Source organism: Polypterus senegalus, chromosome 10 (assembly GCF_016835505.1).
Source record: "Polypterus senegalus isolate Bchr_013 chromosome 10, ASM1683550v1, whole genome shotgun sequence".
NCBI classification, from domain to species: domain Eukaryota; kingdom Metazoa; phylum Chordata; class Cladistia; order Polypteriformes; family Polypteridae; genus Polypterus; species Polypterus senegalus.
In genome coordinates this window covers 25,510,008-25,526,585 of record NC_053163.1, presented here as the reverse complement: position 1 = coordinate 25,526,585, position 16,578 = coordinate 25,510,008, and the positions used below count along the sequence as shown (strand labels likewise).

Here is a 16,578-nt window from a genome sequence, read left to right as displayed (position 1 = left end):
GTATCAGGCTGTGAATTCAAAATATATACAAAAATAAAAATTCTTGTTTTGTACAGATCATGCTGAGCACATATACAACTGTAACAACTGGCAAAGTGGGCATCATACTAAATGAACATACAGCTTATCAGAGTTTCTGTATGTGACAGGAAATGATTCCAGTGATTTTTTCTTTTATCTTTAGAGTACTTTATTCAAACACAAAATGACAGGCTGAAACATGCAGAATTAGAGCATGAAAAAAAACATAAACATAATGCATGCATTAATGCATGTTTAAAATGCACTTCAATTCACAAAAAACACACAGAAAATACACGTGCTAATGTGCATCTCCGGATATGCATAGGTGTGAATCAGGCTGAAAGTTCAAAATATATTTAGAACAAAATTCTGTGAGCCAGTGGTCATACTGCTATAGGAAAACTCCATAGCGAGCAAGCATGGACAAGGAAATTGAGTAGTTAACTTTTCAGCTAATTTCTTTAGACTGAAATGTAAAAAAAAAAACCTACAAATTAAATTAAAAATTTTAATAAAGAGTGGTTCTTTTATTCTCATAAAGTTTGTACTTGGGCATGTCTATTTGTAAAGAACATTCTCATGTTCAGTCACCTGCAGGTGATATTCAAATTTAGGAACAGCAGAGACCAGCAGGACTGAAAACTACTTGTGCAAATAGAAGTGCTAAAGAGGCCAAGGATACAGCTTGGCACTCAGGTTAGTACCTCATTAATTAAAGCAGCTCTTTAAATTTGCAGTGGTAAACAAAAAGATTAAACTATTATGCAATCTGTCATAACAGTGTAACATTACAAGGATCAAGTAAAGAAATGCTACTTAATAATAATAATAATAATAATAATAATAATAATAATAATAATAATAATAATAATAATTATTATTATTATTATTAGCGCAATGTAGCACTGCTGCCTCGCAGTTAGGAGACCTGGGTTCGCTTCCCGGGTCCTCCCTGCGTGGAGTTTGCATGTTCTCCCTGTGTCCTCCGGGTGCTCCGGTTTCCTCCCACAGTCCAAAGACATGCAGGTTAGGTGGATTGGCGATTCAAAATTGGCCCTAGTGTGTGCTTGGTGTGTTTGTGTGTGTCCTGCGGTGGGTTGGCACCCTGCCCAGGATTGGTTCCTTCCTTGTGCCCTGTGTTGGCTGGGATTGGCTCCAGCAGACCCTGTGTTCGGATTCAGTGGGTTGGAAAATGGATGGATGGATTATTATTATTATTATTATTATTATTATTATTATTATTATTATCACAATTCTCGGCCACTGTAGTATTGGGATTATCATGATATAATCTAACAAAAAAATAACATTCTGACACCCAGTAAATCCAATTTAAGGTGGCATAATAATAACCCTAATAATAACAATAATAATAATGATAATAATAATAATAAAAAGGGCATCATGGCTTGCTTCATTTAGTCAGTAAAGAAAGACACACACTGCTCTATAAAAAAGCACACTCTGGCATTTGAATGAGGTTAATGGTACCTAAACTGGTTGCTTGGTTATTCTGCTCAGGAAGTCATGGAGCTGAAATCAAGTGATCCAGAAGAGCAGCAATTCACCCAGTTTTCAGAAGGTGAAGCTGATTTCTCACTCAGCTCACACAGTGGGACCAAAATAAAAATAAAAAAAAATCCTCACGATCTCAGCTAGTAAAGAATGTGGTAGAATAATAATTCTAGAATGGAGGTGTCTATGCAGTCATTATTTTTTTTTAGATGGTATACACAAGGGGAGGCAGCAGCAATCTTGCCTCTGGGAGACTGGGCTTGAATCTCTGCAATATCTGTGGGGATTTTGTTTTTCCCTGTATTTACTTAAAAAAATCTGTACTTCGAAAATGTGCACGTTTATGTTTACTGGCATCTAAACTGGCCACGTGTGATTTAGTTTGCATCTGCAGAGTGAATTCTAATGATGATTTCCATGTTGCACCCAGAGCTGCTAGTTTAAGTTTGTGTCTACTAAGGCACTGTATTTTGATTAAGCATGTCTGGAACGGGGTGGATGGAGAGGTGGATTCTCAAGGGGGAAGTACACATGGCAAAAAAACAAAAAATGCATATGCAAAAACTAGAAAAACAAAATGAAACAGTTGTTTTACTTTAATTTAGGGAAAAGAAACCTAATTATAGCTTGAGCAAAATTTACTTAACAGGATTTCTTAAAACAAGCTAAATAAGTTTAATTACAAATATTTAGAAAATTCAATAAATCTTTAATGATAAGGAAACTAAGATGTAATGACTTTTCACATGCTTAGATTTGAAGGCTGTCATCAAAAGAGACAAACTGAGCGAGTATCCTCCTGGATTCTAGCGTCACATTCCCAAAATATAAAGCCTTGAAGAGTAAAGTCAAATAAAGTCTGGTGCCAAAAATAATTCACAATTATTGAATATGGTCCTACAATAAGTATATATGGCAGCTCAGTGTTTAGTGATGCTACCCAATAGTCTTGTAGCCAAGACTCAAATTCTTCACTTGTTTGCTGTGTGTGTGTGGAGAGTGCATGTACACCCCATAATGTTTTATATATATATATATATATATATATATATATATATATATATATATATATATATATATATATATATATATATATATATATATGTGTGTATTTTGGAACCCTGGGGCACATACAGCTGCCCTAACCCAACACAAACAGGCAGAGACACGAGTTTGCCACATAGCACACGTTTATTCACGTCAGGAAGTGCTTTTTCCCTGCTCCCCACAGCACAGTACACAAAGCAGCAAACGCACTGTCCAACACAATAGCATTTCCTTCTTCTTCTTCTTCTTTCTCCACCTCCACTCCTCTCCTAACAAGCTTCGTCCACTCCTTGTGACTCTGGGTCTCCAAGTAATGGTGGTTGGCTCCTTTCACAGGGCATTTAGAAGGATTCCAGGTGTGTGAGCAGCTTCTTTCGGCAGCATTTCCAGGTGTGGCAGAAGTGATGCTAGATAGCTGCAAGCCAGGAGGCTGCCCTCTAGCGTTCCAGGGGAGATAGTGTCCGGAATGAGCTGTCTCCCTGGGTCCTTCCATGATCAAGGTGTTCTGGCTGGGTAAGGGCCCCGGTTATCTGCCACTATATAGGCCGAGCATGAGAGCAAGAGTGGCCAGAGCGTTAGGGATGCTAGATGGCAACCCCTTTGGGTTGCAGTGGTGCCTCGGACTCCCGCAGGGCTTCATGGGAGCTGGAGTTTGGTGCAGCCCTGTTGGGATCCACAGGCTCCGCCAGGGGGTGCTGCAGCAGGAGCTGCTGAGCCCTTATGGGCAGTTCTTCTGTCACACCCGGAAGTCAAGCACCTGGAGTACTACCGGGTGCTTTATAAAAGGAGCCAGCAGCCACTACTTGGAGAGCTAGAGTTGGGAGGAGGACGAAGCTCGACCAGAGTGGTGAAAAGAAGAAGAGAAAGAGAAACAGAAAAAAAAGTATTGTGTTTGTGCTGTGCCTTGGACTGTGTTGTGCCTGCGGAGAATAGGAAAGGCGTTTCCCACAAGGAAAAAGAGAAAAAATAAAACGTGTGTGCCTTGAACTTGTGTCTCATGTTCGTCTGTGTCGGGTTCAGCTGGCAGTTCCAGCCTGGGTGGTCCACAATATATATACCTGCACGTCTTTTGGAACCTGCAAGAAGAGTGTAATACTCCAGAAATTTCATATGGAAAGTGGCCAGGATAGGAATTAACCCTGGGTTCTTAAAACTATGTGGCTATGGCTTGAGTTTAACTTAAGTTCATTTATGATAGAATGTAACAGAGAAATTCTTGTATGTCTGATTAACACATAACATGTCGCCAGTGCCACCCCTAATCAATTCAAAATTTCACATTCCTGCTACAAAATCTTTAAAGGAATGACAACACATTGCTCCCACGAGATTTTATCCGACAGGTGGCTGAATTCTGAGGATTGTTACCTAACTCTCGCTTTGGGGACTCTGTTGGGAGAGTTAGACAGGTCATGTCTTTCATGTATGAGCAACAGAAAACAAAATACTGTATTTACTTCTGTACCACACACCCTCATGTAAGACACGTACCCTAATTTTTACAAAGAAAATCGTGAAAAAATCTTTTACCTCATGTACGACACGCATTGTGATTGTATAGGAAGTGAGTGAGGTTGGAGTAAGACACCGACGTGAATGACTGTAATGGAGAATAATTATGTCTTGTTTAATTCTTTCTGCACATGATACAGTATATTGTACTAACTGTAAGCAGTACCCCTGATGCAGAACGTTCAGTGTTTGACGCACCATGCTGCGAAAGGTGGGAATGACAAATAGCCCTGTGAAATGAGAAAAGAAAGAACCGTATAGAGACAATCGGTAAAGGACTGTAACGGCAAGTGGAAAATTATTATGCTCACCAGAATATTCCAGTTTAATCATCATCTTCCGATTCGCTGCTGGATTCGCACACCGCTACTGACGTCCCATACGGTACACGGTACACCGCTGCTTCTCTCTGCCTTTCGTACGACACTCTTGTCTCCGACTGCATTAACAGTAGTTTTTTTATTTTCTCAAAATAAATTGCCGTTTGATCAGCATTACCGATTTGCCCCATTAAATACATTTTCTGCTGCCTCAACTGAATAACGTATTTTTGGAAAGCTAGTAGCTTTTCTTCATATGCGTCTGGTAGACACTGCGAAATGGTCGTGCAGCGTCTTATTGATAAGTCATTCCTTCTCATGAAGCGCGTAACCCATCCGCGGCTTGCTTTGAACTGAGTGATGGGTATTCCACGTTCTTTCGCTATATCACAAGCTTTCACCTGAATCATTTCCGTAGACACTGCATATCCAAGCTGACGCCTGCCTTGAATGTAATCAGAGAGTGCAACTTCAACTTGTGTGAACTGGGCATGTTTTCCGCGAAATGCCCGTCTGTTTATGTTGCATGCCGAAAGTTTTTCTTTCCTCTGTCGCCCATCGCGAACACATGACTCTGGAATACCGTACTTACGACCTGCTGCCCGATTTCCTATCTTCTCTGTTTCCAAAATCACTTTTAGTTTCTCTCCCGTCGTGAAGGAGCGTAAACGCTTACTATCCATGCTGAATGACGATGCCAAACTCATTCAAAAACAAACCTACCTCCCTACCGTATTCCTTGTGTATGATGAGCACCATTTCCTTGTGTATGACACGCACCTGATGTTCTAATGCTCATTTTCGGGAAAAAATGTGCGTGTGGTACACGAGTAAATACGGTACATGGACAAGATGGCAACATCCCAGTGCTGGGTGCTCCAGGAATATGCCCAGCTTGGACTAAACAAGGCCCGCTCTTACACCTCATACCCCATGTCCTGATAAGAGAACTTACTCTCAGTTGTAGTTCACTCAGCTCAAGTTGCCGACATGTCTGGATGAAAGATGAGACATTTTCCATGTCAAGGAGGATGTAGACTGGCACTTTTCTTTTAGAACTGGCATCCACAAGGTCCTTCAGGATGTGAATATCTGTAAACTCATCCATTACTATGGCCACCACCTGTAAAAGACAGAACAATCACATTTAATTCCAATGTTAAAATTTTGTTCTTAGAAGGGCCTTGCTAAATATTCTTGTGATTCTGCTCTATGAAACAGAGTAATCATTTTTATATCTCTCGGGGATGTGAAAAACAGAGCAGTTAGAATGCCCATCTGTAGAAAACACTTCCATGGCTCCACTGCAATCAGATCATTTTTATTTTTGAATTTAGATAATGACACCCTGCACACCATACAGTGATCTGCTCCCTTGCTGTGAACTGAATGGCTTGACGGCAGGCCTTTATTTATTTATTACTCACTGTGACAAGTACTGGATTGGCCAAGTAAATGTCAGGTAAACAGTCTTCTGACACAAAGCCAGGATAAATGCTCTTAAGGCATCAAACGATGAAGAAGAGGCGGGGATGACACCGGTTTCCCAGGACTGACAGCATGCATGAGGTTCTATAGGGAGCATGTGAAATGTAAAGACGTCAAACTAGTTTGTGTTTATGTTAGCATTAGGCTTTTGGGGCTGTAGAGTGGATCCGAATAGACTCGTTGAATGGTTTAGCTTCACCCGTTCCTGCGCTAGACATCAACTGACGTAAGGGACAATGAAAAACAGAAGGGGGTTGCCTAGTCAGTTAATGTGTGTGGGCTAGCGTTACCTGCAAAACGACTTATGACTTCTCTGTCTTAACACTGTAAAGAGTTACAATGAAATACAGTAAAAACAAATATATGCATATACATTAAAATTAAGCAAATATATATTACTAGGAATAGCTGGTAATTTGCAGTTTATTATTCTTCAGGCAAAATAAGGTGTACGCAGGGTATCTGAGGCAGCTGGATGACAAATACCTAAAAACTTGGCAATAACAAAGAGTGACACCCTACATATAGGACAAGGTAGCAGGCTGCAGCATGTGCTAATTAATTAATGCAGGTTTTCATGCATGACTGTTATAGCTGGAAGATGTATAGTACATTATGAAATTGTGCTGTAGGAATAGCAAGAACATCTTGTTGGGCTTAAAGGGGCTGCTCTTAACTGGTTCAGGTCATATTTAACTGGTAGGCACTTTTCAATGACTATAAATTCCTCTTTTTCATCTACTGCTCCTCTTAAATATGGTGTTCCTCAGGGATCCAATTTGGGTCCTATCTTATTCTCTATATACCTTCACCCTATTGGAGCTATATTTAGGAAATTTAACATTTCTTTTCACTGCTATGCTGATGATACTCGGGTTTATATTCCTGTCTGCAACTCTGTAATAAATTAACTGCACAACTGCCTGTCTGAACTAAGATCCTGGATGGATAATAATTTTCTTGATCTGAATCAAAATAAAATGGAGGTGCTTATAGTGGGTCCATCAGCTAAAGTCCAAACTGGTCTTGGACTTCTGGGCTCTTTCTCTGTCTTTTGCAAACCTCAAGTCCACAATTTACGTGTTACTTGAGACAGTAACCTTTCTTTTGAGAAACAAGTAAATTCTGTAGTCAAGAGTTTCTTTTTCCAGCTTCGTCTGTTAGGCCTTGTTCACACGGGCTTTAAGTTTTTGGATAAGCGAACTTGCTCTGAACGTCCTAGATGTTTATGTTGCATTTTGTGGTGGCGATCGATTGACTTCTACACCGGCATTCGTTTGTCTCTGTCTAACGCCAGCCTGCAGCCCAAATTGTAGTTTGTGTGTTAACCTGTGGAGGCAGTGTCAGGAACTGGATATGAAAGCCCTTGTCGTTTTATTTGAGGTGCCTCCTTTCAATATGGACCATTTTGCTATGTTAGATATTAATCTTCTTGTTTTAAAAATACTCGTAATACGGCGACGTAGGGAGAGAGAAAATTTCCGCCGCTACTGGGTTCATCCTCTGACTGCACAACGTCGGGTTAAAGGAAGTTTTTTTGTGCTTTATGAAGAAATGCGAAAATTTCTGCGCAAGTTTTTTAATTACTGTCAGATGTCGGTTTCCACTTTTGATTGTCTGCTGCAGCTGGTGCAATGCCACATTGCACGCCGATCAACCAATATGCGACTTGGTGTTAGCCCCGAAGAGAGACTACTTGTCACTTTGAGGTAAGGAAACAGTAGTCGAGTGTGCGCTTACACCGGTGTAATGCACTGAAATGCCCCCTCCCCACTCCTCCGAAGCGTAAAATAAACGCACAGAAAACGAACTAGAAGCGGTTTCCTTGTTCGTTGGGTTTTGAACGCCAAGAAAAGTTGCATGCAACGTTTTTGATGCCGTATAAACGCGCAGCCGGACAAACGCACGTCACCAAAGCCCGTGTGAGCACTCTCATTGACTCCTACGTGTAGAAAACACTCGGCGCTTGATCTGCGCTCACCGGACGCTACGAACGCAAAAAAACTCTCGATTTTAACGCCCGTGTGAACAAGGCCTTAGGTAAGATCAAGCCTTTTTCATCTTCTAGGGATCTTGAGAAAGCTACTCATGCTTTTATTTTTTCTCGCCTCGATTACTGCAACCCGCTGTATTCTAGGATTAGCAAATCTCTGATACACAGGTTACAGTTGGTCCAGAATGTTGCCGCTCACTTTCTGGTTGGGGCAAGAAAGTCTGATTCTGTTTCTCCTATTTTAGCTTCTTTACACTGGTTGCCTGTCAGTTTTCGAATTGATTTTAAAATCTTGTTGCTAGTTTTTTACATGGACTTGCTCCTGCCTATTTATCTGAATTGTGTGTTTTACACCAGCCATCTAGAGTGCTTAGATCTTCTGGTCAGTTGTCTCTTGTTGTTGCTTGTACCAAATGTAAAACCAAGAGGGACAGGGCTAATGCAGCTGCTGCTCCTCACCTATGGAACTCTTTACCTCATCAAATAAAGGAGTCGTCTACAATTGAACTGTTCAAAACGAGATTAAAGACTCATTTCTATTCATTTGCATTCCGTGACCTTCAGTAATACTGGTGGTTTTCTCATTGTGATTATGCAACATTACTTCTATTTATTATGTATTTTATTTTATGTTCATATATTTTATTTCTATTTATGTTATTTGTTTATTTTCTTTTATTCTGTTATTGTAAAACACTTTGGCCACAGCATTTCTATGTTGTTTTAAATGTGCTATAGAAATAAATTGACATTGACAGATCACCAGATAGCAGAATTCTGAGCAGCAAACTATAATATATGCTGTTCCTTATACAATTTCAGCAAGGGAATCTGTACCAGGATGGGTTAAAACACTCCAGACATACAAAGGATTACCAGCTCTACAGAGTCTAGTTCACCTCATGGCTGCCGATGTCACATCACAAAGCATTCCAGCATTCTCGTTGCTCGTGCTAATCCTAGTACTGTACTAGTAAAAGCAGCCCACTTTCTCTGCGGTAAGCAATAGGAGTTCACGTATACTAATGCACTCCGGGATGTCCTCTAAGCATTGCATGTGGAGTGCTTCCTGGTGATATCAGCTGAGCACTTTCTTACTCTACCCGCCCTTTATGTGCAACACTGCCACTACACTCCACCCTTCCACAGTGTAAATCCCGCTGACTACGCCAAGTGTTTTGTTGTAGGAGACACTCAACATTCTTGCTAGTCGAAGAACTAAAAAAAACTTTTTTTGTCATTCATTAAAATCTGCTCTCATTTAAATTTCTAGGGTAAGGAGATTTTAGAACATTATTTAAATATGTGATATACAGTACATACTCTACCTGTTGCATGAATCAGTGGCTACCTTTACAGTTGATTGGTTGAATAAAAAATAACTGTTTTTGATGCACTTCTAGGAACAACAAAAGTTCAGCAGAATTCACTGCATCCATTACTGGCAAAAACAATTAAACTAGAAACCTGATGCTGTTGGGTTAGACTCCTGTTCCCCTCTGCTATGTGCTGGTTTGTCTGGATTTATATTACTTTAAATTTTACACTCAACTATCACAGGGGTTTATTTTTGTTTTGGCACGGAACACACCACAATCCTTCCCATTTGGGACATTTGTACTGTGATAACTGTTGGTGCCTGGCCTCAAATTCAGGATGTCTATATTACAAAGACCCCCAGAAGCAGCTCAATAAGAGTTCACATACACTCATGCACACAGGGACTTCTTCTAAGCACTGTATGTGGAGTGCTTCCTGGTGATATCAGCTGAGCACTCTCTTACTCTGCCCCCACTTTGTGGGAGTCACTGCTACTACACTCCACCCATCCACAGCGTAAAATCCTGACCACTACGACAAGTGATCTGTCCTGGAATCACAGTATGATCCATATCATTTTTGACATTAGCACTGTGGTAGCAACCAGTGGCCAGCTGCAAACACGCAATGCCTGGCATATAAAGGCTTTGGTGGAACTGAACTTATGGAACGCTTAGCATCAAATCTTAAACTTTCCATGCTGGAAGGACCGGGGAAGAGAGCATATCCAGAGCATTACCTCCCCTGGGGTGCTAGATGGCAGCCCCCCTGGGTTGCAGCGGTGCCTCAGACTCCCGCAGGGCTCCATGGGAGTTGGAGTTGGCTACAGCCATGTTGGGATCTGTACGCATTGCGAGAGGGTGGTGTAGCTGCTACTGAGCACTCATGGGCAGTTCTTCTGTCAGACTCGGAAGTGCTGCCGGAAGCAGAACATCGAGCACCTGGAGCACTTCCAGGTGCCTCATAAAAGGAGCCAACAGCCACTATTCCGGGAACCAGAGCCGGGAGTAGGTGGACGAAGCTTGCCAGGAGGAGTGGAGGAGAAAGGAGAAACAGAAAAGGAAGAAATTGTGTTGTTTCATGCTTGGTGACTGTGCTAGACTTCTGGGAAACGGGGGAAGGTGTTTCCCACAAGGTAAAAAGAACAATAAAAAACCTGTATGTGACTAGAACTTGTGTTCCACGCTAATCTGTGTCAGGTTGGGGTGGCGGTGCCCGTGTGGTGGTCCGTGACATATTGGTACAGATTAATGAATCCATTTGTGGCTTTCATGGATAGGATCTTAAGGTCCAGCCAATGATGTGAGGGTGGAGAGGCTAGAGGTAGCAGGTGATATTGTCCTCTTTGCCTCATCTGGCTGTGATCTTTGGCTCGCACTTGAATAATTTTCACCTGAGTATATAGCGACTTGTATAAGGATTATCACTTCCAAGTCTGAGGTCATGGTTCTCTCTTGGTAAAGAGTGGATGGCTCTCTCTGGGTGAGGGGGAAACAACTGCCCTTAGAGGGGGAGTCTTAGTATCTCAAGTTGTTGTTGACAGGTGACGATCAAAGGATCAAAGATCAACAAGTGGACAGGAGTGGTGTTAGCTGTCCTACCGGCGCTGTACCAGTCTGTGGTGGTGAAGCGAGAGCTGAGTCTAAGAACAAAACTCTTGGTTTACCAGTAGATATACCTTCTTGTCATCATCTATAGACATAAGCAGTAGGTAATGACTAAAAGAAGGAGATTGTGAGTGCAAGGTTTCTTTGCAGAGTGGCTGGGCTGACACTCCATGATAGAGTAAGTAGCTCATGTGACTGGGGAGAGTCTCAGAATAGAGTCCAGATCAAGAGGAGTCAGTTGAGATGGTTTGGGCACATCATAAGGATACCCCTTGGCCATCTCACCCTTGGGCTGCTCCAGGCACAGCCCACTGTGCATAACCCCTGAGGCAGGCCCAGGACACACTAGAAGGATCGTATCTCTTGTCTGGCTTGCAAATGCCTGGAAATTCCCCAGGAAGAACTGGTCAGGGAGGTTGGTGCTAACCTGTTTGGCCTGCTACCACAGCAACCCTCACCCTGAAAAGAGGTTTCAGAAAATGAGATAAAAAATAATGGAACCCAGAGGAGTTGAAGCCTTTCCCAGGAGCACATCTCACAGTCCAAGGCAAATCAATGCTCAGAAAATCCTTGGCTCATACTAGGCCAGATCAGAGTCCCTAAGTAACCAGACGTGCCTGTTTTTGGAATTAGGAAGTTAGACTGAAGTACTGGGGAAAACTGACACGGGCATAGGGAAAGCATTTAATCTCTTCACAGACACTACAAGTCATGTCTGATTTATACATAAAAGAGCATATATAAAAATCCAGTTAATCCTGATAAATGTCATCACCCCATGTGAAGGAAGTGGCTGGTCATTGTTGGGACTCCTTTGACAGGTCATCCATTAATTTCTTGCTGTTTGGTGCTCAAATGTTTATAGTTCACAAGCCCGGGACTAGTTAATGTCACCTAACTGGAATGACAGGTCCCCTTCGTCTCACTGCTCTTCGATTTCAGAAAATGCCAAAAGGCAATTCATTGTTTCCTTCTGCAGTTCTTTGTTCAGTTGTTAGCAAAAAGAAGCAAAATGTTTGAATTTCCTGAAGAAGGAAACAGTGAAAGCACAAATCATCACAGCGGCGCTTATCAGTAGCGACATCTCATCACCACCACCCTTCATTTTTTAAGTAGCCCCGCCTACCACACCCTGCCCTTCTAAGATACCTAAAGGGAATATCTAAAAACAAAGAGAAATTTCCATTGTATACATTGGCTTGCAGAACTAAATCTAGTATGTGAGAGTTTAAAATGTCTCAACCAACCTTGACAGCACAAGCACTCTGTCAGTAAGCACAAGCTGAATGGTCACCATTTTACAAAAACAGTATTGAACAGTAAACATGAGGTGATTGCTGCAGTGGTCAGTGCTGTGGTCACGCAGCTCCAAACTATTGGGTTTGAATTCCAGACCTTATCCTGTCTCTGTGGTGTCTGTTTGTTCTGCTTTGGTTTTTTCCTCCCATAAACCAAAGACAAGCAGGTCAGGTTTTCTTAGCAACTCTAAACTGGCACTATCTGAGGGTGTGTGGGTAGGTGCGCCCTGTGATGGATCAAAACACATGTTCTTCATATGAGTATGCTTGTGAGTGTTTATCTTTCTCTTTTCCCTTTTTGACTCTCTATAATTATTTAACGTCCCTCCCAGTTGGGTCATCTAACTGGAACTGGTGGAGTGGTGGCTCTATGGCAATCAGAAGGTTGCCGGTTCAAATCCCGTAAAATGCCAGAAATGACTCTACCTCTTTGGGCCCCTGGGCAAGGCCATTAACCTGCAATTGCTCTGTCCTGAGTATGACGTTAATGTACATCCAGCCCTACAAGCAGGTCCTCCAACTTACAGGGGAACCTTGAGAGTTGGTAGCAGGATTGGCACTTTGGTCACCAAAAAGAAAAACCTCACACTTTGCAATATGGTGCTGGGGTGTCACTCGTTGTATGGCTGCACTCAGGTCCTAATCCAGGTGGTCTGGTGTGTGTGGCAATGTGCTGTAATCAGTGCAGGCTCCAAAACTCTAACTGGCATTGTTATTGTACAGCTGACGTTAATGGCTGGACCTGTGAGTGGTGTAGTCGGAGGGATTTAATAGCCTGCACACTTTCCGCTTCTCCGTGGATGGAAGTATGAGACAAGTTATACTTTTGATGTGAGTCTCCAACAAATTCTGTGCTTATTTGGAAACACTTGTCAAACGAAAGAAGCACTAACTATTCATATTGTTTACCCATCCTTCTATTATTGAACCTGCTTAATCCAACAGATAGAGATTGATCAAATAAAAGTATTTGCTACCAAATTACGATGGTCTTAACACCATCACCAGACAACTGAAGACGCGTACAAATGGAATGACAAACGTAAACAGCAACAGGTTAGTAATGTTATAAGTAACACGTTTTTGTATTTTAATTGTTGTTAGGTTTTTCATCATCAGGACTCCATTTCTGAGGATTCTTTTTTAATTTCAGGGGTGGACTTAAACCATTAGGCAAAGGTAGGGCCCCAAAGTAGCTCAGGACCCCATGATAAAATGCATTTATGCACTTTTTTCTGTAATTTTAAACATACTTTATTAAACTTGCAGTTATGGCTTTTACTTTCTACGGCCTTCTGTCAATTTTGGACTCCCCTATTCAGAACAGACTACAATGGACTATCCATGTTAAGGCCACAATTAACCTGCAATTGCTCTGTCCTGAGTATGACGTTAATGTACATCCAGCCCTACAAGCAGGTCCTCCAACTTACACTTGGCACTTCGGCCACCAAAAAGAAAAACCTCACACTTTGCAAGAGTGGCTCTAAGAGTTGGAGTAGTGGCTCTGAGGGGGCGGAGTAGTGGCTCTGATTGTGTGGAGTGCTGGCCCTGAGGGGGTGGAGTAGTGGCTACTGTGCAGTTGGAAGGGAAGCCTGAAAGAGTAAACGTATAGCATGGCTAAGAAAAGAGGCTTGTAAGTGTAGCAGGGTCAATGACATACCAGTGTGTTCTACAAATAAACAAGGTAATAACTAGAAAACGGAACAAAAATACTCAAGTGGAGCAGAAAAATTAAAACAAGGAAGAAAGCCAAAACAAATGTTGCAAAGTTCCCAAATATAATTTCTTTCTCTCTTAAAATAAGTAAGCTGTTGCTCTGAGGGGCGGAGTTGTGGCCCTGAAGGGCAGAGTGGTGGCTCTGAGAGGGTGGAGTGCTGGCCCTGAGGGGGTGGAGTAGTGGCTCTGAGAAGGTGGAGTAGTAGCTCTGAGTGGGTGGAGTAGTGGCTTTGACGGGGCGGAGTGGTGACTCTGAGGGGACGGAGTAGTGGCTCTGAGAGGGTGGAGTGCTGGCCCTGAGGGGGCGGAGTGGTGGTTTTGAGGCAATCAGAAGGTTGCCAATTTGAATCCTATGAACACCAGAAGTGAGTCTACTGCTGGACCCCTGATCAAGGCCCTTAACCTGCAATTGCTCCATCCTGGGTATGATGTTAATCTGTATCTGGTCCTCCAACTTGCAGGGAAAACTTGAAGGTTGGTGGCAGAACTGGCACTCCAGTCACCATAAAAAATCTCTACCTTTACAAGATGTTCAGTGTGGCGCTGAGGTGTCACCCGTTGCATGGCTGTGCTGACAGTACTCCATCATTATACACAGGTTGATCTCAATCCAGGTGGTCTCACCATGTGGTGGTTATACCTTTCATTTAAATCAAATGAAGTTTCTCCGCCATGAGCTGTTAATTGTTGGAGTGCATGCTTCTAACCACTTAATTTTACTGAATCAGCCCGCAATCTCTTTGACTCTCTTAAAATAACATGCAGCTTGATACTAAATATATATATATTTATCTCTAGTAGGATACTACTGCAATGCGGTGTTCATATATATATATAAAATGCCGCTGCAAGAATTATTACAAGAACAAGAAAATATGATAACCCCAGTTCTTAAATCTTTACACTGGCTCCCAGTTAAATATTTCAAAATCCTCCTTTTAACATATAAAGCATTAAACGGCCAAGGTCCAGCTTACTTGTCTGAACTTATCATGACTTACAAACCTATTAAGATATATAAGGATTAATAAAATAACTCGAGCTTTTAGTTACAGGGCCCCTAAACTGTGGAATGGTCTTCCTGCTTCCATAAGAGATGCCCCTCGGTCTCAGCCTTTAAATCCCGATCACTACTTCAGTTTAGCATATCCTGACTAGAGCTGCTGATTAACTGTACAACTGCATCTCTGTTGTTAGTCATTAGCACTATAACATAAGTAACATGACTAACCCTCACCTATTCTGTTTCTTTTCTCGGTACCCAAATGTGGCCAGTGTCAAACACCCACCATCACCATGTCATCCACTTCTAAGAGTAATAAAGAGGGCCTGTTAAAGTACTTCCTGTGTGATTTTGGGCTATACAAAAATAAACTGTATGTTGCCTACATTTAGGGGTGGGCAAAGGAGTGCAAACAGCCCGCCGGCTGCCATGTAGACATATCCTAATATTTCGTACCTCGTGATGTGTTTTGTTTTTTTTTTAAAAGCATTTTATTAAAATTAAAATAACATTTCATACAAGCGAGCCAAGTTTAACAAAACTAGGTTTGAAACAAATCAACCCCCACCCATGACAAAAGAGAGATAGGCCAATGGAGTAAAATTTTAAACTACTAAAAATAAGTAATATAGATAAATTAATAAAAATAAATAGATTAAAAATGAGGGGAGAGAGTATCCGTTTCCTCAGTTTAAATGCTTATTTTAAAATGTTATTGATTATGATCCTGCCAGGTTTTGAGAACGTTTTGTGCAAATCCTCTAAGTGAGAATTAGATTTTTTCCAATTTTAGATAATATCTAACATCGGGTACCCACTGACTTAAAAGAGGTGAGTTAGGATTCTTCCAGTTGAACAAGATGAGTCTACGTGCCAACAGTGAAGTGAAAGCAAATACAGTTTGTTTGTCCTTCTCTGCTTTAAGCCCCTCTGTGAGTCCACCAAACACAGCTGTTAGTGGATTAGCAGGGATTGTGACCCCAAGGCTGTCTGATAGGCATTTAAAGATTTTGTTCCAAGATAATGTTAAACACGTGGCCCAATGAGGCTGGAGCTCGATCGCAACGTTCACAGGTTGGATCTCGCCCTGGAAACATTTTGGACAATTTTAAACGAGGCAGATGCACTTGATAAACAATTTTAAGTTGAATAATTGTATGCTTTGCGCATATGGAGCGCGAGTGAATTCTGTGCATTGCTGCCTTCCATCCCTTTTCTGAAATGTTGAGTAAGAGATCCTTTTCCCACTGAACTCTGGGATATTTGAAAGAGAGAGATTGTATAATGTTTTTATATGTTACAGAGATGCTGTATGAGTCCTCAAGACTAATCAGTATTTTTTCCAGCATAGAGGGAGGTGGAAGGTGAGGAAATTTGGGTAGGTTCTGTTTAACAATGTTTCTGATTTGGAGGTAGTGAAAGAAATGTGTTTCTGGAAGGTTACATTTTGAGTGTAATTGTTTGTAGGATGCGAAGACGCTGTCTATGTACAGATCTCTAAGTGATTTAATCCCAAATGTTTTCCAGATATTAAAAACTGCATATGTTTGAGAGGGGTGGGTTATTATTATGATGTGTTATTAACAAAATATTGCTGCAGTTTGCTGGGGTAAGCGTAATAAGGAGCCAAGCAGTGTAATCCAAAGAAACCAAGCGTTTACCTTAGGAAGTCTGCTCAGGGATAAATGTCGATGTTTTCAGCTGGTTGCTTGCCGTTGTCTTACATGCTCAT

The 16,578-nt window shown here is 41.6% G+C and overlaps 1 protein-coding gene across 1 annotated transcript in view; it reads right to left on the bottom strand.

Annotated features, from left to right (window-relative positions):
- The window catches only part of fam83fa (family with sequence similarity 83 member Fa), an 83,047-nt gene that overhangs the window by 21,991 nt on the left and 44,478 nt on the right, over positions 1 to 16,578 (bottom strand). The window contains exon 2 of the mRNA XM_039765548.1: positions 5,374 to 5,541. Within this exon, the coding sequence (XP_039621482.1) occupies positions 5,374 to 5,541 (168 nt within the window). The remainder of the gene's footprint in view (positions 1 to 5,373; positions 5,542 to 16,578) is intronic.